The 27,954-nt window shown below is 36.4% G+C and overlaps 1 protein-coding gene across 2 annotated transcripts in view; it reads right to left on the bottom strand.

The window, feature by feature from the left end:
* The window catches only part of Kdm5b (lysine demethylase 5B), a 76,079-nt gene that overhangs the window by 39,986 nt on the left and 8,139 nt on the right, over nucleotides 1–27,954 (bottom strand). For both annotated transcript variants that reach the window (XM_076872847.2, XM_076872846.2), the window contains exons 2-4: nucleotides 6,546–6,623; nucleotides 4,654–4,776; nucleotides 3,377–3,547 (exon numbers count right to left, since the gene is read on the bottom strand). In XM_076872847.2, coding sequence (XP_076728962.1) covers nucleotides 3,377–3,547; nucleotides 4,654–4,776; nucleotides 6,546–6,623 — 372 coding nt within the window. The remainder of the gene's footprint in view (nucleotides 1–3,376; nucleotides 3,548–4,653; nucleotides 4,777–6,545; nucleotides 6,624–27,954) is intronic.

Here is a 27,954-nt window from a genome sequence, read left to right as displayed (position 1 = left end):
AGATTGTAGCTCAGTGGTAAAGTTCCCCTGGTTTCAATCCCCTATACCAGCTGTGCAACACCCCCTGCAAAATGTTCCAAAATGTAACCATCTAGATGTTTTATATCACATGTATTTGGTATGATAAGTACCAAAATAACAAAATTCCAGAATTATTGGCATTATGGACACCACTACTACCATATAGTCTTATTTACACGTTTAGCTCCTTTTCCTTTACATTTGCAGAGAAAATAGAGACGCTGTGGGGAGAAGAAACAAAAGAAACCATAGAGAAACAAATTATGTTTAAGAAATATAATATATAAAACAGAACATCAAGTGATTACTTAATATCAAGTGAGGAATATACCAAAGACACAACAACATATCAATACTAAATATTTTGTTCTTTCTAAGTGATTTTATTTGGAAGTCAATTATTATATCATTAATATTATAATTAAACAGTCTGAAAAACTTATGAATAAAATACCAGTAATAAGTGAGAGAACCTGAGTTTTTAAAAAAAATTGTTATGTTATGAAATAATATCTACCATTCTATAACAAGTCTTCTATTGAGCATCTGGAGCACATTTAAAGAAAACAAACAGAGAAGAATAAACTTGCCCATCACATAAATTAACCCATTTATGTGTTCTATGAACTCTCTATTTGAGACACCAAAGTTGGGAAATACTAATTACTGTAAGGATGGTCAGAAATTCAGATACTAAATATTCAGACCATATTTATTTCCCACTAGTTTCAATGATTTCCATTATCTATGATCAGTTCAGTTCTATAGGGACTCTATATATTGAGACCTACAAGCTTAGCAGCTTTTTAGAATATACATGAAGAGGGCTGGGGATGTGGCTCAAGTGGTAGCACGCTCGCCTGGCATGCGTGCGGCCCGGGTTCGATCCTCAGCACCACATACAAACAAAGATGTTGTGTCCGCCAAAAACTAAAAAATAAATATCAAAATTCTCTCTTTCTCTATTAAAAAAAAAAAAAAAAGAATATACATGAAGAGCTTCATTATTTTGTTCCGAACCATAATTCAAAACACACACCTGAAGCCTTGGTTTTATATCTAATGCTACCACAAACACTAATTTTAACCTTTACTTGAGAAACAGAAATTTACAAATGATTAATAGCATCACACCATAAGCACATCATTCCACAGAGTAATCCCTTAAGACATTTAAAAAACATGATGATGCAAGATGGAGACCTGTGTTCTATAATGCCCATATATCATTGCTCAACTTTACTCAAGTTTCTCCAAATTTAGGCAATAAATTTGCAATAAATCCTTCATTATGTGCACTTCTTTTTTAAAACTCTATATTTTCTAATTCTCCTTTACCATAAAAACAAATTTTGACAATGAGAAATGAGCATAGGGGCTAGAGGTGTAGCTCAGTGGTATGGCTCCTGCTCATCATGTGTGAGACCCTAGGTTCAATCCCAGAACCCCCATTCCCTGTCCATGCCCCCCCGAAAAAAGGGGGACCAATATAAACTTTCAATAGTAGGAGAAATTAAATCAAGACCTGGATATAAAATGGAAAGCCACCATCATTCAAAACTGTTTTTAAAAACATTCAATGACATAGCAGATGCTCATGATACATTAAGTCGAAAAGACAGGATAACAATATTGTATAGGAAGAACCCATTGCCAATTTGTATATACATGCATAAAAAATAGCCAAGAGAAGTAATAAGCGGGAGGATTAGGGGCAATTTATTTTCATGATACTTCCCTGTGTTTTCAAATGCTTTTTAAACAACAAAACTCCACTGCCTAAGTATACAGATGACATATTTCTAAAATGTTGGAACTTTAAAGCAGGAACTTTCTCTCCCCTGAGTCACTGCAACCTCCACACTTCAGATTCAAAAAGAGAAAATCTATATGGACAACTCTATCTAGGTCTGACTATAAAACAGAACCATAAAAGTTCCAAATTCAATATTGTTTTTAATTTCATCCATGGACTCACTAACCACTCATGTAATATACATTAAAACAGCTGGGCATGGTGGCACATGCCTGTAATTCCAGCTACACAGAAGGCTGAGGCAGGAGGATCAAGTTTGAAGTCAGCCTCAGCAACTTAACAAAAAGACCCTGCCTCAAAATTGGGGGAAAAAAAAAGTAAAGGAAAAAAAGGTGGGGGGCGGGTGGTAGGGTAAGGATGTAGCTTAGTAATAAAAGCACCCTTGGGTTCAGTTCCCAGTAACAAAAATAGACACATAGCTTTCTGAATATCAGATTGGTCACTTTCTTCTAGGCTAAAATGAAAATTTACTTGAAATCAAGAAAGAAGAAAGGGAAGAAAATCTACAGGATTTAAGCATTACAAATGGTACTAGATTATGATATTAGAACAGGGTTTTGATTACTGGTTTGCCCTCAGAAACCATGTTATTATCTACCTTTCTATAACATAGAAACAACTTTTAAAATTATAGGGCTCACTGCTCTAGTCTTAGAAAAATTCAAAGGATTTAAATAAATGACACTGTTTTGCCAGAATCTTGAAATAGGTGGGAAGTTTCTACAATATTGTTTTACCTTAATTAATGAGAACAAAAGTGTTTATCTGAGTAAATTCACAAATACCATTTCGGTATGGAAACAAACATGGCTAGGTAAGAACTACTGAAAAAGGAACCCATTAGCTTCAAAGCTTTTGGGGTTTTTTGGTTTTGTTTTGAATTGTGGTACAGGGGATTGAACCAGGAATGGCATATGCTAGGCGAATCTTCTACCACTGAGCTACATTCTCAGCCTTTTTTTAAATTTGATTTTGAGATAGGGCATCATTAAATTGCCCAGGTGGTCCTAAATTTTGTATTCTTCCTCCTTCAGCCTCCCATTAACTGGAATACAGGTTTAGATCCCACCACACACCCTGAAGCTATGCAGTATTTTTAAGTTCCTTCTCCTTTACAAATATAAGCATTCTACATGGGAATCTCTGCTGGCAAAAAAGAACAAATAAATTATTTTCCAAGTTATACTTTCATAATATGGGAACCAGGGACACTTTAAATAGCAAGCAAATGCAAAAGTATAAGCCTAACAGTATACAATAATTAACTTCTTGCTGTAAATAAACACCTGTTGTGGAGTAAATACAGATTTCAGTTTTTGACAGTAAAACAACATGTCCTCTATAATCTTACTCATTCTAAAAACAAATGTCTAAGTATGGTTGCTCTCAAAACAGAATAACACTGGAGAAAACAGCCAAAAACCAAGGTCTTCTGAACAGTGTCATTCAAACACAACTAAGGCTTTTTCATTCCCCCTAAAAGATAATATACCAACAAGCAGTGAATGAAACAGGTATGTGGCGAGCCCCAAAACTCACCCTCAGACTGTCTCCAGACAGGAATAAATTGTAAGGGTTGAGAATTCGTTCATAATGCCCTCTGATATGTGAACCCACAGCTTTGCCAGGAGCAAAACCCATCTTGGTGGCAATTTTGGTCCATTTTCTATCCTTGCAAACAACTGCAAATCCACCTTCTTCTGCAACTAACTGTTAAAATAGCAAAAGTTAGAAACACTTATGTGGAAATCATGCCTAGGTAGACTCCAAGAACAAAATGTTCTTGGCTATGGTTATATTTTAAAAATACTTTTCCCAAGTAAAAGAAAAAATGCATGTGCTGTTAAAATCAAGCTAGACAATTAAAACATTTCTTTAACAATGTTCATAAACATTTTGTCTCTCCCAAAATGACTTCTCGCTTCCCCAATGCAGTCATCTTAAAAGAATCATAATCAAATCTCTACTAAAGCAAAGGCCCTAGGTACTTGGTCCTACTCCGTGACCCTTAAAATCTCCACAAACTAAGGGACAGAAAGCCTGAAATAATGTTTGGTGGAAAGAATGCAGGCTTGGGCTAGGGATGTGGCTCAAGCGGTAGTGCGCCCGCCTGGCATGCGTGCGGCCCGGGTTGGATCCTCAGCACCACATACAAACAAAGATGTTGTGTCTGCCGAAAACTAAAAAATAAATAAATTAAATTAAAAAAAAAAAAAAAAGAAAGAAAGAAAGAAAGAAAGAATGCCGGCTTTAGATTAAAGTGGGACCAGGAATTTAACTATGAGCTCAGCCATTTTAGCTGGGTCGTTTTTTTGTTTGTTTGTTAGTTTGTTTAAATCCCCATGAGCTTCAGTTTGTCTGTCTGTACTAAAATGGAAAGAAATAGTTTACAGAATTCTTGGTGAGTTTAAAAATGACAAAAACGGGTGTAGCAAAATACACCAGACTTCCAGACCAGACAGGTGGAACCTGATTCTTATCACTCAACTGAACTAAAAATCTCACTTTACTTTGATTTTGGTACCAGGGATTGAACTCAGGGGTGTTTTACCACTGAGGCACATCCCTTTTTATTATATTCAATTATTTAGAGACAGGGCCTTGCTGAGTTGCTTAGGGCCTCGCTAAGTTGCTAAGGTTGGCTTTGAACTAACGATCCTCCTGCCTCAGCCTCCCCAGTTGCTGGGATTACAGGAGTGTGCCATTTCACCCAGCTTCACTTTATATATTTTAAACAAGTTTCTTCACAAGGCAAAGAAAACCAAATGCACTGTTCACAATTATATAAATGAGTAAGATGGTCATTAGCCCTTTACCTTATTTAGCTGAAACAAGTCCAAGATCTTCCTCTCCACATGTGGAATTTTTAGAGTACTTCCCTGTAACTCCCAGTACTTTGCAATCTGGTCCAGGAAATTCAATTTTACACGAGTTTGAGCCTAAATGACAAAAAACTGAGCATTAATCTCAGATATTTTGTTTATGTGTTTGTTTACTTATTTTTGGACATGTCTCACTATGTTGCCCAAGATGAGCTTGAATCCCTGGGATCAAGGGATCCTCCCACCTTAGCTTCCTGAATAGCTCAGACCACAGGCACATATGCCTGCTTATAAAATAAACTTACCTCGTTTTATTTTAAAGCTCATGTCTATTATCTGCCTGTGCCACATTTTCATTCTTAGAATATTTAAATGCAAAACTATTTCTGAATTCAAGAGAAATAATCAAAGGATACAAGATAAAGCTGATTAAACAATCATACTTTAATAGAGAAATAGCTGAAAATAAATAAAATGAAGTTGGCTAAAAACTTATATACTAACTCAACAAAACCTTAATTTAGCCCTTATCATGCATGTGTCAGGCAAGGAGTTCTACACTCAATAAACAGTCTTATAACATAAGTTCTTACCCTAAAAGGTGCTTCATTTAAGAGGTACCAGAGTAAACACAATTTCATTTTACTGCTTAAGTTACGTGACAAGTTTTTATATGCCCACCTTGGTCTTTTTACAACAAGATTTCAAAGGCTTGTTGCAAGTAGAAATTTTCTTACTTGCTCAAACACAAATCTAAAAACAGATTTATAATAGTGCTTCTATAGCAAATTTTTTTCAATGGTCCTGGGGATTGGATCCTGGGCCTTGTGCATGCTAGATAAACACTGTACTGCTGAGCTACATACATCCCCAGCTCTGATCCTCCTAGCTCAGCCACCCAAGTATCTGAGATTATAAACATGCAACACCAGATGCGGTCTATATCAGTTTTTTAAAAATGTATATATTTTTAGTTGTTAGGAGATCTTTATTTTTATTCATTTATTTATATGTGGTGCTGACAATCAAACCCAGTACCTCTCACATGCCAGGCAAATGCTCTACCATTGAGCCACAACCCCAGCCCCCATTATCAATTTTTAAAAGCGCCTATAATTTAAAGATAAAAAAGGAAACTTTTTAAACATATTATTACTATACAGTCATTTTTATTTTTACTCTCCTTGCCAAATATAAGCTGGACAGTTTGGGGAGATTTAACTTGAAGCCAGACCAAAATTTGGATCAATATTCAGATATTCTCAATCATACCAAGATTTCAAGTTAGTAATTATCTCCTGTTTTCAGGTTTAATTTGAATTTGAAAATACACTGAAATTATTTACAATATACACATTTTAATCTTATTATCAATGTCTATAAAATTCTGTTGGATACGTGCTCTGTTTCAGTTAAGGATGTTTAGTTCAATATTAAAATCAGATTTTAAAACTAACTAAAAACACAAGTCTTATCTACCCTGCTCTTGGTGGCTAGAAACTGAAAAAAACATCTGTTCTCTAGAGAATGTTCTGTGTTCCTCACTCTTCCTTAGGAAACTAAAGTATTATTAAATCTAAGTGACAAAGTTATGCACTTTGAAGAAATTAGGACTATAGAATCTGTTCTACTGTGTAATTCTTTTCAAAACCTAAATTCTAATGATTATCGCCTTAATATAGGATTTACTAACAGACCAAAAAGTGTCTGACAAGTATCATTGCTTTTAATAAAATTTGTCTGTTTCAATGGCCTTACTGCAAATTGTTTTACCATGATCATCAACTATTGGACATAATTTCTTTCCCTACCAGATTGGTGACAAAGCCTCTTCAAAGTGGACCCCTCAGGAATACAGGAAACAGGAATAATAGTAAAGACATTACCTCCAATTCATTCAGCCTCTGGATCCGTGGAGTAAAATGAAGTTTATCAACATCACATGCAAAAGGTGGCTGCCAATCCTAGGAGAGAGCAAAAGCTCTTATTAGAAGAATTTATAATTATTTTGACATTTAGTAGCAGAATATATACACGAATGAATGATATATTACGCCCGCCCCCAATTCCCTGCTGAGCCCAGCAACATCACTAAGCCCCAGCCTGTGTTGAAAAAACAGGTTTAGGTAAAGAGACTCTAACTTCTTATTTACTACAGAAGTATCTTACTACAAAACAGCTATATCAACACCATAATATATATTTTTATATATTTAAACTTCTAGTCACATTAGCTTTTATTAAAAAGTTGAAGATAAGTTCTTCAATAGGGGGAAGGAGAAACTGACATCCAAAACCAATTTTCACTATCCTTAATATGTCTATTCATATAGATACCTGATCTCTAGAGAATCCTTCTATACTGGGAGAACTGAGATCATGAGGAAAGAATCAAGCAAGAAGAAAAACATATAAATGCATACCTATGTGGAGCTAAATACAAACACAAATCTACAATAAGGTAAGAGCTAAAATATTTTAAAAATGCTTTTTAATGAATTTCATTTGAAATAATAATGAAAAAGTCCAGAGATGGATAGCAGTGATAGTTGCACAACAATGTAAATGTATTCAACCAAAACAATCATAATCATAATTATAGAAACAGGGAAATCAATAAAGTAGATCAAGGAGATCAGGGAAAAAAGAAAAAGAGGCTTTGAAATAGAAAAATAAAATATTGAAAAGATACAATTCAAGGAAGTTCATATCCTTTAACCCAATTTCATACAAGGAAATTTATCCTAAGAGAATAATTCAACCAGAGTGAACAAATTTCATGTGTGAAATTAACTGCAGTATTATGTTAGGAAGAAATATTAGGATATTAAATTAACAATGAATAACATACAGCATTTGCAAGTGCCAGATTTATAAAGAATCTCTGATCAATAAGAAAAAATTGGGGGGGAAACTGGGGTGTAGCTCAGTAATGAGAGAGCATGCTTAGCATGCACAAGGCCCTAGGTTTAATCCCCCGAACCAAATTTTTAAAAAGAAATGGAAAATGACCAATCATCCCAAGATTAGTGTCCAAATTAATTCCAAATAAGAAATAATCAAAGCTTATATTGTTTCTACCTATCTTACTTAGCAAAGACTAAAAATACACATACCATCGATATTAGAAATTTGTGACAAACTGTGCACTCTTAATGGTAAGATATTTAGGAAGCTTATTAAGGCATATGCCCTCTGACCCAGAAATTCCCTGACAACAATTTACAAATATGCATTAGTATTCACAATAACAAGATGTAGACACAGGAAATTCACTGTAGAATTGTTTCAACTTAAAACCAAATACATGGGCTGGGATTGTAACTCAGTGGTAGCACACTTAACTAGCATGTGTGAGGTACTGGGTTCAATTTGCAGCACCACATATAAATGAGTAAAATAAAGGTCCATCAACAACTAAAAATATAAATATAAATTAAAAATTATTAAAGAAAAAACACACCCAAATACACTAAGATGGGCATGGTGATACACACAGCTGTGATCCCAGCTAATTGGGAGGGTGAAATAGAGGAATAACTAGTTCAAAGCCAGCTTGAGCAAAATAAACAGAAAGCACTGGGGACATAGCTCAGCAGTAGACAGCCCCTGCGTTCAGTCCTCAGTAAACAAAACAAAAATAAATGAACGCCAACAAAGCCCTAATATGTATCAGTGAGGAGTAAGTTAAATAAATGTTGGTACATCTGTAAATAATAAAACTAATCAGCGGTAATAAATAAAACATCTAGACATTCAACATTGAAAATAGCTAAGATTCAATGAGTAAACAAAAACAAAACATGAAAAATTGTGTTCACAGTTTTACCTACTTTAAAGACTACCATAACAGGAAGAAGGAAAAAAGGCTTTTTCACCTTTCGAACCTATACTGCAGGAATTTATCACTATAGTTTTTTGTTTAAAAATAAAACAAGCCAGGCATGACAGAGCAACTCAGGAGGCTGAGGCAGGAGGATTAAGTTCCAGGATAACAACAGGGCAATTTAATGAGACTGTCAAGAAACTGGGGATGAAGCTCAGTGGTAGAGCACACTGGCATTCAATCCCCAGTGGTACCAGGGATAGGGGTGGGAGGTAACAAAAAATAGAAGTTTAGTTTTGTTTTAGTGATATAAAAGACTTCAGTTGAAATGCCCACCTGCAAGTTCTAACACGTGAGGGTTAATTGTTTAAGAATACAATGTTTAATGCCATTTCAGTCACACTGCCTTCTCAATAAAGACTATGACATCCCAGCAGCTCAGGAGGCTGAGACAGGAGGATCACAAGTTCAAAGACAGCCCCAGCAACAGTGAGGCGCTAAGCAACAGTTGAGACTCTGCCTCTAAATAGAATACAAAATAGGGCTGGGAATATGATTAAGTGGTCGAGTGCCCCTGAGTTCAATCCCCGGTACCAAATAAATAAATAAAGACTATGGCTAATATTTAAATGGTAGTTATGTTCAAGTTAAAAATACTCCATACTAGGGCTGGGGATGTGGTTCAAGCAGTAGCGCGCTCGCCTGGCATGCATGCGGCCCGGGTTCGATCTTCAGCACTACATACAAAGATGTTGTGTCCGCCAAAAACTAAAAAATAAATATTAAAAATTCTCTCTCTCTCTTTTTAAAATAATAAAAAAATAAAAATACTCCATTACTAGTCAAAAATATGAAAGTCTAGGGGCTGGAATTCTAGCTTAGTGGTAGAGCGCTTGCCTAGCATGTGTGAGACCCTGGGATGAATTCCAGGCACCACTTAAAACTAAATAAAATAAAGGTGTTGTGTCCATCTTTTTAAAGATGAAAGTTAAAAATACTCCATACTAGTCAAAAAGATGAAAGTTTAGGGGCTGGGGTTCTAGCTTAGTGGTAGAGTGCTCGCCTAGCATGTGTGAGACCCTGGGATGAATCTCAGGCACCACTTAAAACTAAATAAACAAAATAAAGATGCTGTGTCCATCTTTTTAAAGATGAAAGTCTGCCAGGTGCAGTGGCACACACCTATAATCCCAACAGCTCAGTAGGCTGAGGCAGAAGGATGGCAAGTTTGAGGACAGACTCAGCAACTCAGTGAGACCTTGTCTCTAAATAAATACAAAATAGGGCTGGGGAGGTGGCTCAATGGTTGAACGTCCTTGGGTTCTATCCCTGTATCACATATACAAACAAGTGATCAAATATTTAGTTTTATCATACCATCCAAAAGGATTTGAAGGTGATATAAATTATTCCCTGACTGATCAGATAGATAATAAGCCTTCTAATCCCTAAACATAAACACATGATATAGAAACTTCATGTCCTGATAAGCCTGAAAAACTTTGAAAAATTAAAGTATATCTTTATTTCTATATAAGTAATTTATGCTTATTTTAGCCTGTAGCCTCAAATAAAATGAATACTAAAAGTGACACATCAAGAGTCCCTTCAATTATATTTTATAATGACACATCAATTAAAATTTATAATTAAAGGTTTCAAAAGTCATTTTTTTTTCATTTTAAAATATCTACTGAAATGTTTGCCTCCTCTTTCAGTTGCAAATTAGAGGAAAAAAGATAAATGCCATTCCTTTTGGGACTTTTATTTTCAGTAACAAAGGTGTACTCCAATAAAAAAAAAGAAAGAAAGAAAGAAAAAGAATTGCATGGTGCGGTGGCATGTGCCTGTAATCCCAGAGGCTCAGGAGGCTAAGGCAGGAGGACCACAAAGCCAGCTTCATCAACTAGAGGTCCTAAGCAACTTAATGAGACTCTGTCTCTAAATAAAATACAAACTAGGGCTGGGGATGTAGCTCAGTGGATGAGTGCCAGAGTTCAATCCCCAGTGTTAAAAAAACAACAACACAAGAACTGCACATTATGTGAATGCTCACTATCATGGGGAACCCAAGATAGCCTTGGCAAAGTCTGGCCTCACTGGGTCATGTGTTTTAAATAAGGATGGGAAAGCCATTAAGAAAGAAAGATAAGAAACCATAATAAAAAGGCTCTAATAAGTAAAAATTAGGGGAAATGATTCTCAAATTAAGAAGTCAAATAATAAGATCTCCACTTACAAACATTGTGAAATTTTCTAACTCAACACTTAATCTAAAAGGAATATATCATGTAACCTAATCAATAAAGTGATTAAAGGCTGGGAATGTGGCTCAGCGGTAGTGGGCTTCCCTAGCATGAACAAAGCTGTGGGATTCATCCATGGCACTACAGAAAAAAGATTTTTTAAAAATTTTAGCCAGGCATGGTGACACAATATGCCTGTAATCACAGCAACTGGGGAGGCTGAGACAGGAGGATCACAAGTTCAAGGACAGCCTCAGCAACTCAGTGAGGCCATAAGCAATTTAGCAAGAATTCAACCTCAAAAAATAATAATGGTTGGGGGTATATCATTGGTGAAGTGCCCCTGGGTTCAATTCCCTGTACACCCAAAACCAAAAAGTGTCATTTTTTATTTTTTTTAATAGTTGTACACAATACTTTAATTTTGTTTATTTTTATGTGGTGCTGAGGATTGAACCCAGAGCCTCGAACATGTTAGGCAAGCCCACAACCCCAGCCCAATAATAAACCGTTTTTCTTACAGAAAAACAATATTTTCAGTCCATAAAGTAATAAGAAATCATAGATTACAAGCAGTTCTAAATAAATTCCCTGCTGAGATTAAATTTCCTTCATTTTTAAAACTTTAAAATATAGTTTTAACTTTCAAAATAAAAACTACAAGAACTATATTATTTAACACTTTCTTGTTTTCATATATGTATACACGACCAATGTAACTCCAAATCATGTACAACCACAAGAATGGAAAGGTAGGCCAGACACAGTGGTGCACAGCTATAATCCCAGCTGCTTGGGAGCTGAGACAGGACAATTGGGAGTTCAAAGCCAGCCTCAGCGACAGCAAGGCACTAAATTAATCAGTGAGACAGACCCTGTCTCTAAATAAAATACAAAAATACTGCTGGAGATGGACACAGTGGTTGAGTGCCCTGAGTTCAATCCCCAGTACAAAAAAAGAAAAGGAATGGTAAGTTATACTTCATGTATGTATAATGTCAAAATACACTCTGCTGTCATATATAACTAAAAGAACAAATAAAAATTGAAAAAAAAAGTTCAATTATTAGCACTCAAAAATGTATTCCTTGGACAGGCAATTAAGTAAGAAGTTGAAGCTTCAAAATCCTCAGAGGCTGCAAAGCATCAAGTAAACATTTTCCTCAGTCTCAGCACTAACTTGGCAACACAATTTCAAAGACAAAATCAACCAGTAAGAAAATAACTTTCAAAGGATGCTAAAAATTCTTAAATGCCATGAAAATTCATTCTGTAGATGACTTACTATTAGCATCCATATTTCACGTATTAGAATACTCCTTTAATCTTTCTAATTATAGAGAGACTGTCATCATTTTGAGATCTGATAATTAGCAAAATGAGAAAAGTGTACTCTAGACAGAGGCTACAAAAGTTGGCTCTCTGACTCCCTGCAGACAAAACCAATTAAAAATCAGTGTCAAAAGCACATTCTTGTTAGTTTACAAAGAATAACATTAACTAAGAACAAAAGCATTTTTCTAATTGCATATGTCCTATGAAACCCAGACATCACAGAACAAATGTGCTCATAGGATTTTCAACCCAAAGCCAACAGAAGTAAGAGCCATTTTCTACATACATGTTTTCTTAGTTTTTCAAAATTAACACCCAAGTTAAACCCAAGGATCCTCTACTAGAGAGCATCCTAGTCTTTTTAGTCTTTCTTTTTCTTTTTCTTTTCTTGAGACAGGGGCTTGACTTAATTGCCCAGACTGGCCTCAAACTTGTAATCATCCTGCCTTGAAACTCCAGAGTCACTGGGATTACAAGTGGGCATCACCACACCCATCAATAACATGCCCTTAAAACACCTGCAGGAAAACCAGATAATTCCACCACCACTGTAAATCTTTTACAAACAAGTAAGCAGAGTTATTATTTGAGACCCTGATGGAGACCAACTACAACACCTTTGGAAGAACTGCATTCAATGTCTTCCAAACAGCCGGGCACAGCATCACATACCAGTAATCCCAAAAATTTAGGAGGCTGAGGCAGAAGGATCCCAAGTTCAAGGTTAGCCCTCAGTAACTCAGCAAGATCCTGTCTCAAAATAAAAATAAAAAGGGCTGGGGATACAACTCAGTGGTAAAATGCCACTGGGTTCAAGAGCCAGTACCCCCACCAAAAAAAAATAATAATAATTATATCTTACAAACAAAAGCAAAAATAAAATTCCTTATCTAATGCTGCTTACTCACTCTACCCTTGCTTCTTACTGTCCTCAGGGCAGGCTTGGCACCAACCAGTTTTACTTAGCTACCCATTTGTTCAAAGGATGTTTAAACCCCCCATTCTTATAAGCCTTCTAGCAAAAAAACAAAAAAAAAAAAAAAAAAAACCTTAAATTTGGTAGATTTTCCTTTTATACTATAGAATATTTTATGCCTTAAATGAGAGGCTTTATATTTTATGTAGAATTGAGAATATATGGATTTTTCTAAGACAGCCCACAGGTTTCAACAGGGTCACAAAGTACTCTATAACCTTAAAAATAAACTTTCCAGAATGTCTTATATTTCTGGGTTTCAAAAAAATTTATCACCCCTCTACATTTTTATCTCATTACCCCTATACTTGCTCTCTTTCAACTCCTCCTGCTACTTTAACAAGACATGATAATGGAAAAGATATCTGCTTCTGAGAATGTCAGCCAAGGGGTTATATAGTTAGGGCAGATACACTTTCAGTACATCTCTTCTTGTCCTACACTGACCTGGATTTGAGTTTTGGTTCTTTCCTTTAAAGGATCTCAATTTCTTCTTTTGAAAAATATGAAAAAGAGCTACCTTTCAGAACTATGGTAAGAATAGAGATTACAAGTTAAAGGTTTTATTGAAATTATGAAACAAAAACGACAATGTCATTACATTTAATTTTAACTTCTAAAATGTAATCTTACTCTGGGCAAATAAAATTCACTGTTTGCCAGCTACTCAAGAGGCTAAGGCAGGAGCAAAATTTTTTTAAAAAGAAAGAAAAAAAAGGGCTGGGGATGTAGGGTATGGGTAAAGAGAATCTGCTCTCTAAACTTTATTTTTAAGGACCTTATTCTTCTAGCCTAACTTAAGTTGGCATCTAATTGTCAACTAGCACTTTTTTCTAAAGCCTCACATTTTCAGCAAGCACTCTATCACTGAGCTACATCCCAGCCCTCAACTAACACCTTTTTTTTTTTTTTTTTGTGGAGCTGGGGGGATTGAACCCAGGGCCTTGTACATGTGAGGCAAGTGCTCTACCAACTGAGCTATTTTCCCAGCCCTTTTTATCATAGCAATTTTAACATGAATCTTTTCCTAATGTCACTAACATTTTTTACCATTTACTTAACTGTCTTAGGAACTTACCTATTATTGTACTCAGATTTCACAATTATTATTATATGCACAAATTCAGGTGCACACAAACACACACACACACACACACACACACACAGATACACCTAAAGTATGAAAAGTTTAACATAGCTTATATAAAAGGTAGTAAATAGCCACATGATAGAGTCATAATTTGAACCCAGGCAGTGTGACTCTACAACATGTCCTCTTTTATATCTATTTTACTGCACAGTACAAGGTTAAGATAAACAGTGTCACTGTGTTTTTTAAAGAGCTAGTGGGGAAATGGCCTTAACTTGTGTTAAAATGGACTGGGGTATAGCTTGGTAGTAGAGCACTTGCCTAACGTGTGAAGCCCTGGTTTCAATCCCCAGACAGACACACACACACACATACACACACACACACACACACACACACACACACACGGATAAGCATGGTAAAAATGAGAAGAACAGCACTCTCACACAGATCCTACTTTACAGAGCCAACCTTCCCTTTTTACAGGGAGAAAAAACAAACTTGAGCACAGTGATCGTAGTGGCCTGAGATTCTCCTTTTAGAATTATGGTTTATTCTGGATCCAGACACCAACTGCATAAAACGTGAAAATGGTTTTAAGGAAGAATTTAAATTTCTATCTGCCTTCATAGAACAGTGACATAGATATTTTAACACTACTGATTTTTATCACATTAGAAATTAGAACTAAGACATTTTAAGTAAGCTCTTCAATGCTTAATGCACAGTTTTATTTTATAAATACTTTCCAAATCTTTTTAATGTCTAATTTAATAGAAATAAGTCATGTTTTCATTTCTTCTTCAATGGTTTGTGGTATATTATTTTGGTTAAAAGCATATGAAGAGGACTGGGGTTGTGGTTCAGTAGAAGAGCACTTGTCTAGCATGTGTGAGGTGCTGGGTTCAATTCTCAGCACAGCAAATAAATAAATAAATATTCATCATATATATGATATACATATATGATATATATAATATATATGAGATACATGTGAGATATATGTATGATATCACAATCATTTGTGGACTTTTAATAGTCATATTAAAAATAATAGGTGCCAAGGGATAAGAACCTTCACTAAAATATATATATATATGGGCTTTAAAAAGTATGAAGAAAATCTGAATTCACACAGATATTTAGTTGAAAATGAGAAGTTTAAAAGGGTCTTAGGAAATTTTCAACTACCCTGCCAGCTGTGGTGTACACATCTGTAATTTCGGCAACTCTGGAGGCTGAGACAGTAGGACTGCAAGTTTGAGACCAGCCTCAGCAACCTACCAAAACCCTGTTCTGTCTCAAAATAAAAAATGAAAAGGTCTGGGGGAGTAGCTTAGTGATTAAGCCCCCCTGTGTTCAATCCCTGGTACCAAAAGCAAAAAAAAACCAACTGCCCTAACAAACCCTAGTGATCCCCCTATCTAATCTGTTCCTCCAAAGAACTATAAATTCTTCTTCCATTCGCTATTAATAACAATTTTTTACCATACAATTTATTTTTATTTTTTTTAGTCATACATGACAGCAGAATGTATTTTGACATATAATACATACATGGAATGTACATACATCAATCATATTGTCTATTCTATTCTGCTGCCCTTCCTACCCTCCCTACTCCTCCCCTCCTCTCCCATCCTTTCTATCCAATCTAATGTGACACTCTTTTTTTTCTTTTTCTCATTACAACATCATATATGTATTCTGTATAACAATGAGGCTCTCCTTCCATCTTCCGTGAATGACAATTTTTGATGTATTTGTATAATGACAACATTTTTAGAAAACATGTACTTGGGTCAACTGAATCTTCCCTGAAGTCTTACCACCAAAAAGATCCTGAAAATAGCACAATCATTTGTGGACTTTTAATAGTCATATTAAAAATAATAGGTGCCAAGGGATAAGAACCTTCAGTAAAATTTGAACTTATATAGAGATAGAGCCTGTGGAAAGGCCATCAATTTTTAAAGAACTTGTTTGGTGGATCGTCTATTAGTAAATAAAATATAGTGGTAATAAAAAAACATGCTATGAACCAGGCGCAGTGGCACACACCTAGCTACTCAGGAGGCTGAGATAGAGGATCACAAGTTCAAGGCCAGCCTTGGCAACTTGGCAAGACCCTGTCTCAAAATAAAATAAATAATAAAAAGGGTTGGGGATGTGTCTCAGTGGTAAAGTGTCCCTGGGTTCAATCCCCAGTACCAAAAAAAAAAGAGAGACACGTGGGGGTGGGGGGGCGGTATTTATTTTCTAAGCATTAGTTCCATTAAATTCCTTTTCACTTTCCCCCCATATTTTTAATTGGTGTATTTAATTATACATAATGGTGGGATTCATTGCTAACACATATGTTCATATATCATTCCCCAGGATCTCCCCTTAACCTTCTCCTCCCTCTCACTGGTCCCTTTATTTTACTCTACTGATCTCCCTTCCATTTTCATGAGACCCCTTCCCCCAACCTTTCTTTTCCTTTTTCCTCTCTAGCTTCCACATGAGTGAAAACATACTGACCCTCTAACATTCTGAGATTGGCTTACTTTGCTTAATATAGTGTTCTCAAGTTCCATCCATTTTCCCGCAAATGACACAATTTCATTCCGCTTTATCACTGAATAAAACTCCCATTATGTTTACACCACATTTTCTGTATCTAGTCATCCACTGAGAGACACCTAGGCTACGGTTCTATAGTTTGGTTATTGTGAATGGTGCTTCTATAAACATGAGCATGCGTGTATCAGTACAGTTTTCGAACTTTAATTCTTTAAGATAAATAGGAGTGGTCTAGCAGGGTCATATGATGGTTTCTCCATGCTGATTTCCATAGTGGTTGTGCTAATTTACAATCCCACCAAAAGTTTAAAAGTGTTACTTTTTCCTCCCATCCTCTCCAGCTTGTATTATTGCTTGTATTTTCTTTCCTTTTTTTTTTTTTTTTTTGGTGTGTGTGTGGGTAATTAAACCCAGGTGGGCTCCAAGACTGAGCTACCTCACCAATCCTTTTTGTTTTTTTGAGACAGGATCTCTCTAAGTTGCTTAGAGCTTCACTAAATTGCTGAGGTGGCCTTGCACTTGATCCTCCTACTTCAACCTCCCAAATCACAGCTGTATTGTTGTGTTTTGATTTGCATTTCCCTAATTGCTAAAGATGCTAAGCATTTTTTTCCATATATTTGTTGGTCATTTGTATGCTTCTTTTGAGAAGTATCTGGTCTAATTCTTTTGAGAAGTATCTGTTTAACTCATTTATTAATTGGATTAATTTTGGGGCCTGGGGTGTTAATTTTAAATTGAGTTGTTTAAATTCCCTTTTCACCACTTTTAACAAAACTTGGTAATTGGGCTGGGTTTGTAGCCAGTTAGGCCCTGTTCAATCTTCAGAACAATAAAGTTCAATCTTCAGAACAATAAAAAGTACATATATATGCATATGTATATATAAACTTGGCAATTACAGGTCCTCAAAACCAGAAGAAAATATAAAATGGCTCTCAGAGATCTTTTTTCATCAAACCTCAAAGAAATAGTTTCCTGTCAGGTCACTTTATAGGAACTAGCCAAATATCATGTTGTTCATAAACAGTAGAGTAAGGGAGCTAACTAGACCACATAGATACCTTACCATTCCCAAATTTACTCATCAGAAGTCTCCCAAAATCACCTACTGAAATGATTCATACAGATTTTGGCATATCCTCGAAAGTCTGTTTTTTTTTTTTTTAGAGAATTTTAATATTTATTTATTAGCTTTTGGCCGACACAACATCTTTGTTTGTATGTGGTGCTGAGGATCAAACCTGGGCCGCAAGCATGCCAGTCGAGCGTGCTACCGCTTGAGCCACATCCCCAGCCCCTCCTTGAAAGTTTTAACAGGCCTATAATGAAAATATCCTTTTTAAAATTCACAAAGAAGGATTCTAAAAAAAGCTAACTGAATCCCTAGAACAAATCACCTTCTACCCAAATGGACTGATAATCATGATGTGGGCTAATCATGACAAGTTAACAGAAAACTAATATTTCTTTTCGGTCACTCATAGTTATGATATGTAAATCACTGGATGGGACCAGAAGAAACTTTAGATTCTTCTTCCCTACTGTTACCATTACAGGCACACACATTATTTATTTTGGAATGCTTACACCAAGTCAAATTGTGACCAAATAGTCAGATTGTGACCAAATAGCTGTAACACCACAGCTTTTCTCTCAAGGAAGTTATTATTTAATAAGTAGTTTTGGTTCAGTTTTCTTCCATACTTAAGATCCCAGTAAGGAAAAAACAATGTCTGGCAGAAAACTGAAGTTATCAAGGTTTAGAAAAGACCAGAGAGATTCTAAAAATGATTCGTTCTCATGAGGAATGGGGTTCAGGTTGGACTCTGCCCCCACACCCTTCCCTAAGCAACACCCAAACCTACCTGGACACCAAAGGCAGGAAAAGTCAAACATCCCACACCCTATTTTTAAGGTCTCATTAGACTGTAAACACAAGCTCTACCTTTGGTCTTTTATGAACTAATCACTTTTAAAGAGATTCAAAGCCAGGGTCAGGAAAGGGATAGTAGAAAGACTAAAAATCATCTTGAGCCTCAGAAAAGATAGAAAAAGAACACAAAAACTTTGTTGTGCTGATGTCTCAACTAAACATACATTTGTAATTGTATTCAAAAAAGGAAGTTAAATGGTAATCTATTTTAATAGATGCAAATATTTAACAGCAAATACTTAGCCCTCCTACAATTAAGATTCATTAACTTTAAGCCTAACATTCAAAGTGGAAACATTCTTAAACCCCACATATGATCCCTAATAGTCATATTTAAAGTCAAAGACTAAACTTAAACCTGAACTGAAATTAGCTTGGAAATTGCTTAGCTCACCCCACTACTGTTAAATGTTTAACAAGGCAAACTGCTAGTCCATTCAAAATATTAATAGATTCTGATTGCTATGGTTTCATTGTCTGTGCCCCTCCCAAAACTCATGTGTTAAAATTTAATCACCAAAGTGATAGTATTAAGGGGTAGGGCCCTTTGGGAAGTGATTAAATCACAAGGGCAGAGTACTTATAATAGGATTAGAAATCTTATAAAAGGGTTGGAGGAACTAGCCCAGACCCTTTTACCCTTCCACCCAAGTAGAACACAGCATTCAAAACACCATCTTGGAAACAGAGACCTAACCCTCACCAAATATCAAAACCTACCAAGAATTGTGAAAAATAAAGTTCTATTATTTACAAGTTACCCAGTCTCCAGGATTTTGTTTTAGCAGCATAAACACATTAAGACAGTGACCAGGCTTCAAGGATAGATGCCCGTTTGAAAGAATAAAGGATGTATTGAGACACAAACATTTAAGATGATGCACATCCACTTAAGATGGTAAATTAACAGGTCGTTATCTCCAAAGATCTTAAACTTATTCAACACTGTAACTCAGACCATTCTGTGTATTACTATAGTAGAGTTAGCATTATTGACTGCTTTATTTCCTTCACATTTACTGCTGCATCCTAAAATAAATTTGATCTGAAAGATAACTCACTTCAGCTAACTCAGTTTAGCTGCCCGGAATCACTCTGTACAAACTGCAATTATCTACTTTTCCAGCTTCTGAATACAAGAGTATGAAACCTGCATCTAAGACTTTTAAGAAATCTCTACCACTTAGCTATGTAAGCCTGAAATACTATCAATAAACCTGCATTTATCTAGCAGGTTATTTGGCTTCCCTGCACCACATTTCCTGGTGCCTCCAACCAGATCCTTTTCTTTCCTTAAATGTTGGTATTTCTGGAGTTTGTCATGACCCTCATTTTAATTCTATATTCATATATTCTTACTCCAATTCAGGTGAAGCAAAGCCTTCCAGAGCACCCCTAGCAGCCTCTCCTGTTTACACCCTCCCGCCACTTGCATTGCCCCTGGTTATCTCCAGCCACTCTAATACAATTTCTTTCCATGCAGACATCCACATGTCATACTTTATAATCTTCTTTTAGATCTTTCTCACCAGTAGATTATATGAGTTCCTTCAAGTCAAAGCTATTTAATTTACTTCTGAAGCCCTAGAACCTTTACACAATGCCTAGTACTTACTGACATATCGATAATTGTACTGCTCAGAAATCACAACTAGTGGGCTGGGGATGTGGCTCAAGCGGTAGCGTGCTCGCCTGGCGTGCGTGCGGCCTGGGTTCGATCCTCAGCACCACATACAAAGAAAGATGTTGTGTCCGCCGAAAACTAAAATATAAATATTTTTTAAAAATTTTCTCTCTCTCAAAAAAACAAACAAAAGGAAAGAAATCACAACTAGTGCCAAGGATGCAATTCATTTCTTCATTCAACTGAGATGATAAAAAGAATTTCCTGAAGTAGAGATGACAATTTCTGACCAATCTGAAGCCAATAGCATTTCTTATTTTCCCTATTAGGGAATTACTTAAACCAGTGGTTCTCAAGCACAGCTGAGGTTTAGAATGACCAGAGGAGCTTCTTAAAATTCAAACACTTAATCCAACATGAGATTCTAATTCAAAAGGACCCTCCAAAAAAACTTTGAAGGGAGGCAGAAAGACATTTAGGAGGCCCTTAGTCTTAAATACTTCTTATGTATTAAGTTAACAGTCAAGTGAAAAGCTGATGAATCAGGAGCTTCCATATAAAGGAGCCACCCAACCAAAAAATTATATAAAGGCAATATGCTATTATTTACTGATAAACTGAACTATATAAATATGGTAGACAAAATAACCTAAATTGTACTTTGATATAGATGCAGCTTACTATTTTTATTGATTTCCCTGTAGTTGTGTTTGGATAACAAAAAGGAAGATGGGAAAACCTCACTCAAAAGGCTTATTGGGTGAGATGAAAGAAACAGGATGAGGAGAGCCACGATATAAATAGAAGGAAGAACACTGAATTTAGAAACAGTGCCATGGTTTGACACACACCCCGCCTTTTTTAAGGTAGTAATGAGGACTGAACCCAGGGCCTCACTCATGCTACTACTGAGCTAATCCCCAGCTCTTCATTTATTTTTGTTTTAGACAGCATTTTGCTAAGGGAATTTGTGATCCTCCTGCCTTAGCTTCTAGAGTTGTGGCATGCGCCCTTCTAGAGTTGTGGCATGCGCCACCAGGCCCAGTACCCCAATCTTCTTCTAAAGGTTACGTCAACTTTGGACAAGTCACCTAACAGCTCTCTGGCTCTTCTTAGCAGTAAAATGGATCTATCTTAGCAAGAATTGAAAAAAAAAAAAAAACACAGTCCTGTAATCCCAGCAACTCAGGAGGGCGAGGCAAAAAGATACCAAATTCAAAGCCAGCCTCAGCAATTTAGTGAGGATCTGAGCAATTTAGCAAGACCCTGTCTCAAAATAAAAAATAAAAATGGTGGGCTGGGGTTGTGGCTCAGTGGTAGAGCGCTTGCCTAGCATTTGTGAGGCACTGGGTTCAATTCTCAGCACCACATATTAACAAAGAAATAAATAAAGGTCCATCAATAACTAATAAAAACATTTAAAAAATAAAATAAAAATAAAAATGGGCTGGGGATATGGCTCACTGGTTAAGCTTCCATGGGTTCAATTTCCGGTACTAAAAAAAAAAAAAGGTTTTTTTGCCAAATTTAAAAAAAATAAAAACGTTAGCCTACCAGAATACAAAGTACATAATCAAGGGCTAGGATTGTAGCTCAGTAGTTGAGCGCTTGCCTCACTTGTATTGAGGCACTGGGTTCGATCCTCAGCACCACATAAAAAATATATATATATTTTTTTTTTTAAAAAAAGAAAGTACTTAGTCAAAAGTAAGCATTTCTTAATATGTAATTATAAATCACAACTTTAATGCATCACTAAAAATGAGAAAAAATATAAAGCAAATGAAAAAAAGGATATAGTTTTATAAGATGCAACATTAAAAAATGTTTAAGGACATTAACTCTGGACCTGTACCGCTTAGATTCAAATCCTAGCTCTACCACTTATTACCCAGGAAACCTTGGGCAAATGTACCTCTTTAGGCTTCACTTGTAAAGAAGAACCAACATTATCCCCTTTTATAGGCAGGTTAACAGGAATAAAGTTCTGAAAATAGTTCCTTCCTAAGGCTAGCAGCTCAAGGATAACATGTAAGTAATGGGATACACACCAAAAGCCAAATGTTCTTACTTTTACTCTAGTCTTCTTCTCATGAAGTTTCTATTCTCTTAAAAAGTTTTATTTTTTCTTGGTGGTGGCAATTGAACCCAAGGTCTTATACTTGCTAGGCAAGATACCACTCAGCTATACCACCAGCCCTATTAGCCCTATTCTCAAAAGTTTTCATTTGGTAACTGGATAATAACATTTCCCCCACTCACACACACAAAAAAATATTTTAGAATCCAAAATCAAATGTTAAACCCTGTTCCTTTCAAAATAATTTTTTGGGGGGAGAGGTGTACTGGGGATCGAACCCAGGAGTACTCTACTACTGCACTGTCCCCAACCCTTTTTTATTTTTTATATTAAGACAGGGTCTTCTTATGTTGCATAAGCTGGCCTCCTGCTTCAGCTTCCCAAATCATTCAGATTACAGGAATAAACCACCATGCCTAGTCAAAAAAAAAAAAAAAAAAAAAAAAAAAAACACCTTGACGCATGGTGATGCATGCCTGTAATTCCAGCAACTCAGGAAGCTGAGGCAGGAGGCAGGAGGATTGCAAGTTCAAGGCCAGTCTCAGCAACTTCTGAGACACTAAGTAATTTAGCAAGACCCTATCTCAAAAGGCTGGGGATTGCAGCTCAGTGGTAGAGCACCCCTGGATTCAATCCCTAGTATCAAAAATGAAAAAAAGATCTTGATGACCAATTATCTATTATGTAAATCAAAAACATTTTATAGTGGAAGATGGAAAAAGACATTAACATTAGCTTAACAGTGAAAACAGCAGTTATAGAGGAAACCAGAGGAATGGGCTGCCATCAAGTACAATTTTTTAAAACCCCAAACCCACAACCTACACAGACCCTAAAGCCAACCTCCCACTGGAAAATCTGGTGGCTCTTCTCAATTTGTCCCATGCATCATAATACTGGTAGAGAGCTTAAAAGAGAGAAAAGCTTAAATACCTGGAAATTTTACAAAGCAGAGGTTATAGCCCAAAAATTCTGCACAGACCTTTCTCATTCTACATTCCCCTCCCTGCACAACAAATAAAAAAAGAATCAGTACAAATGTAGCAGAGCCAACCCTCTCCATCTCTTCCCTACAAGTTAAAGCATGGCAAGGACAAGATGTTACCATATGGTTTAAATATCACCAAATGATGAGTTGGTATAACCTCATAGAAAACTGGGAGGATCTTGCCTTAAAGACCTTGTAATTATGTGGGTTTGATAGGGATTTGTTCTTTGTTTCTGGAGTTATATGATTAGAGTAAATTGGCAATGTTTCAGGGTCTGGAACCTATAGTGTACTATAACATCTTATTCAAATACATGCTTAATAAAAAGCCCAGACCAGGTGCTCAAAATACACTAAGCTAGCTCAGTTGGTAGACTGCTTGCATCTCGGGCACAAGGCCCTGGGTTCAACAATCCCCAGTACCACCCCCCCCAAAAAAAACACTAAAGCATTATAATTTTGTCAAGTCAGTGAGTTAGCAAAAATTAACTCACAAATGCACAAAAATCTGCTTAGGACCACACAAAGAGAAGAGCTGAGAAGATAAATCCTAGCTTAGATGTCTGTTCCCAAATAAAATAACTAACATAACATTTGAAGATTTAAAAGTTGATATATATATCACACGAAATTACTTTTTTTTGGTACTGGGGATTTAACCTAGGAGCATTTAACCACTGAGCCATGTCCTGTCCCATCTGTTGTCCCCCCACCCCCACCTCATTTTATTTAGAGGCAGGGTCTTGCTGAGTTGCTTAGGGCCCTCACTAAATTGCTCATGCTGACTTTGAATTCACAATCCTCCTGCTTCAGCCTCCCAAGCCATTACAGGCATGCGCCACCACACTGGTCTTTTTAGACAGGGACTAAGACTGGACTCATACTTGAGATCCTTCTGTCTCAGCCTCCTCAGTCGCTGGGATTACAGGTCAGCACCGCTGCTCCCAACTCCAGAGTATTTTAATACATTTAGAAAGCATTATATTAAAATACTTGATTCAAGACACACACACAAAAGCCATTAAGTCATAGTAAGACCACAGCATATAGGGCCAACCTAAGAAGTAATGTTACAAGGTACAATAACATAAGATATAATTAAACAAAAATTTGGGAATTTAAGTTTGTATGATTATACAATAGTAGTTTGTCTAATTGTTAGTAAAGAATAAAAATACCATCTAGATATATTTCATTTTTTCTCCTGATCTAAAGACTGAACCCAAGGGCACTCCAGCACTGAGCTACATCCTCGGCCCTTCTTGTTATTTTTATTTACTTATTTTTAATTTTTTTTGTATGTGTATATATTTTAGTTGTCAATGGACCTTTTGTTTTTTATTTATTTGTATGTGGTGCTGAGAATTGAGTTCAGTGCCTCACACATGCTAGGGAAGGGCTCTACCACTGAGCCACCACCAACCCTTGTTATTTTTATTTGAGTCTGGGCATCAATAAACTGCAAAGGCTGACCTTGAACATGCCATCCTATCCTCCTGCCTCCATCTCCTGAGTTGCTGGGATTATAAGTATAGACCACCACACTCAGACTGATGTAGTATTTTTTTTTTAAAGACCAAACTAAACATTTTTTTCCTGCTACCTCTTTTATATTTCGCTTCACTTTACAAATGGGATAACTGAAAAAACATTGGACTCTTGTCTACTGACTCTTCCTGTTAGGCATGCATTGGGATTATTTAAATTTGCTAAATACATATGCCCATCCATTTGCATGGCTTCCACAGCATCAGGTGTCTCATACTAGGAGAAATGAAAATAATGATAAACATTTGCTTGCAAATTTACAGGTAAATTTATAAATCATCAAATAAAAATTCACCTAAAAGAAATTCGTGCATGTGCACAAGAAACACACATGCATCTGCACATTTTCTGCAATAATTTATAACAGCCCCCCCCCCAAAAAAAATCAATATTTTTTTTAAAAAAAAGATCCAGGTACAGAGCTGGGAGTGTAGTTCAGTGGTACAGCTCTGGACTAGCAGCACAAAGCCCTGGATTTGATCCACAGCTCTGCAAAAAAAAGAAAAAAATAATATAGAAAAGATCCAAGGGCTGGGGATGTGGCTCAAGTGGTAGCACGCTCGCCTGGCATGCGTGCGGCCCGGGTTCGATCCTCAGCACCACATACAAACAAAGATGTTGTGTCCACCGAGAACTAAAATAAATAAATATTAAAAAAAAAAAAAAAGAAAGAAAGAAAAGATCCAAGTACATATAGCTTGGTCAGTGCAGTGGTGCATGCCTGTAATACAAGCAGCTTGGGAGGTGAGGCAGGAGGATCACAAGTTCAAAATCAGCTTCAGCAACTTAATGAGGGTGTACAATCTAGTGAGACCCTGTCTTAAAATTTAAAAAATAAATAAATAAAAAGGTTGGAGACATGGCACAGTGGTCAAGCAAGCACCCTTGGGTTCAATTCTTGTAAGGGGGGAAAAAATCCAGATACAGAAAAGCTTCATTCATCTAAAACAATAGAAGAATAACATTCTATATTTTCTGGTTTTGTCAACAGGCTTTTGCCTTTTCAAGTTTCACTTAAAAAATCCCTTCACTTTTAAGGAAAATGAAGGATATATTTGGCACTAACCACTGTGTCTCACTAAATCTGCCCCCAGACTCTTCTTAGCAATGGACAAATAAAGCTTTGGGATTTAAGCTCTTTGCAATCCATCAGTTAATTAATCTAGACAGCAGCCCTAGGTCAGTGTCAGATCTCCTTAGAGCAGATGAGAAGGCACACAGGGGTGTACAACAACTTTGTCCAAGGTCATTTTGGAATTAGATTGAAAAGTCTATCACCAGGTTTTTAAAATCTAGAAACAATACCCCCCCCTCCTCTGGTTCTCTTTTACATAATAATAAAGAACTGGCTTTTAAATAATAAATAAAATACAGTCCCATAATAACTAATTTTTATCTCTACAAAACAATCTTCAAATTTTACAGCACTTCACAAGATCACCATATGAATCAGAATCTACAAGTTCTAAATCTTTTTTTTTTTTTTAAAGAGAGAGAGAGAGAATTTTTTAATATTTATTTTTTAGTCTTTGGCGGACACAACACCTTTGTTTGTATGTGGTGCTGAGGATCGAACCCGGGGCCGCCCGCATGCCAGGCGAGCGCGCTACCGCTTGAGCCACATTCCCAGCCCCAGTTCTAAATCATTATGAACTTCTGCCTGGTGGTGTCTCCTATCTAAGAAATGAAGTCACCCCCAGAAGGAGGGAGTGGGATGCCCCAAGATTTTACTGGTAGAAGACATTTTTTGATGATCTATTTTTTAAACTACTCATTTTAAAGAAAATATCTGAAAACATGTTAGTTAACATATAAATTAAACAGAAACTGCAACATCCATCCTACTTCAAAAGTCAAATTACCACTCTGCACAGAAAACGACACAATCAACAACATTACTCTTCTAATTCTCATTTCCCTAAAACACCTTTTCCAAAATGGGACTTCATTCTGTTTCTTGGTACTCCTGACTCCCAACTCTGTTCTATCAGACTAACTACCAACTCTGTTCTGTCAGATTAACTACCCATTCTGACCAGAAGTTGAGATAAAATGTGGTTGGGTCAACACAAAATGGACAAATATCAGAGAATGGAAAGATGCTGATAGAAAATGCACTCCAGGGCTGGGGATGTGGCTCAAGAGGTAGAGTGCTCGCCTGGCATGCGTGCGGCCCGGGTTCGATCCTCAGCACCACATACAAACAAAGATGTTATTGGAATTCTCTCTCTGTAAAAAAAAAAAAAGAAAAAAGAAAATGCACTCCAGCCACTCCTCACTCCCTCACCTGCAGCCTGGTTACGGACACGTTTCTACAAAGGTCACAAAAAATATGTAACAATGCAGCAAAGCTACTTGGCTAAAACTCAGAGACACAATCTCCACACTAATTGGGCAAAGTGACCATCACTCACTAAAGGCTTTAAGCTTACTCTGAATTGCCCAAATGTCACCTATAACCAGAACAAGACCCAAAGGTAAGCCAAGGGGCTTGGGATATGGCTTAGTGGTAGAGCATTTGCTTAGCATGCACCAAGCCCTGGGGTTTTATCTCCAGAACTGCCTCCCACCACCAAGAAAAAGAGCTAGTCTACGACTGAATATTAATTACTAGTTGTCTCAATACCAATGCTGATACTCTTTCTGCTCTTATATACAGAAAAATAGTTTAAAGGACTATTTTCTATACTTTTGTGTATGCTTGAAATTTTTCATAATAAAAAAAATTTCAATAAAAAAAATTTATACCCTGGCAGAACAAAGTAATCAGTTTTTACATCTAAGAAAGTTTTAGTGACTTTAAAAGAGAATTTTTAAAAGTGGAATGAATCTAAGGTCATATATAAAGGTACACAGGAACATTGTTGGGAAGAATGGCCTACAATTAAAGATTTGAATGTTTAAGCTGGGCAAGGTTGTGGGTACTCCTAATTTAAGTTCTTTGAAGGCTGGGGCAGGAGGATCGGTGTGAGCACAGGAGTTTAAGGCCAGCCTGGGCTTCGGAGCGAGACCCTGGGCAGTTGGGGATGGAAAGGAAGTGGGGGGATATGTTTAAACCATGATGAGGAAAAAAGTACTAAA

Source organism: Callospermophilus lateralis, chromosome 13 (genome assembly GCF_048772815.1).
Source record: "Callospermophilus lateralis isolate mCalLat2 chromosome 13, mCalLat2.hap1, whole genome shotgun sequence".
In the NCBI taxonomy this organism is placed as follows: domain Eukaryota; kingdom Metazoa; phylum Chordata; class Mammalia; order Rodentia; family Sciuridae; genus Callospermophilus; species Callospermophilus lateralis.
The sequence above is the reverse complement of the archived record's forward strand: the minus strand, read 5'-3'. Positions and strand labels throughout refer to the sequence as shown.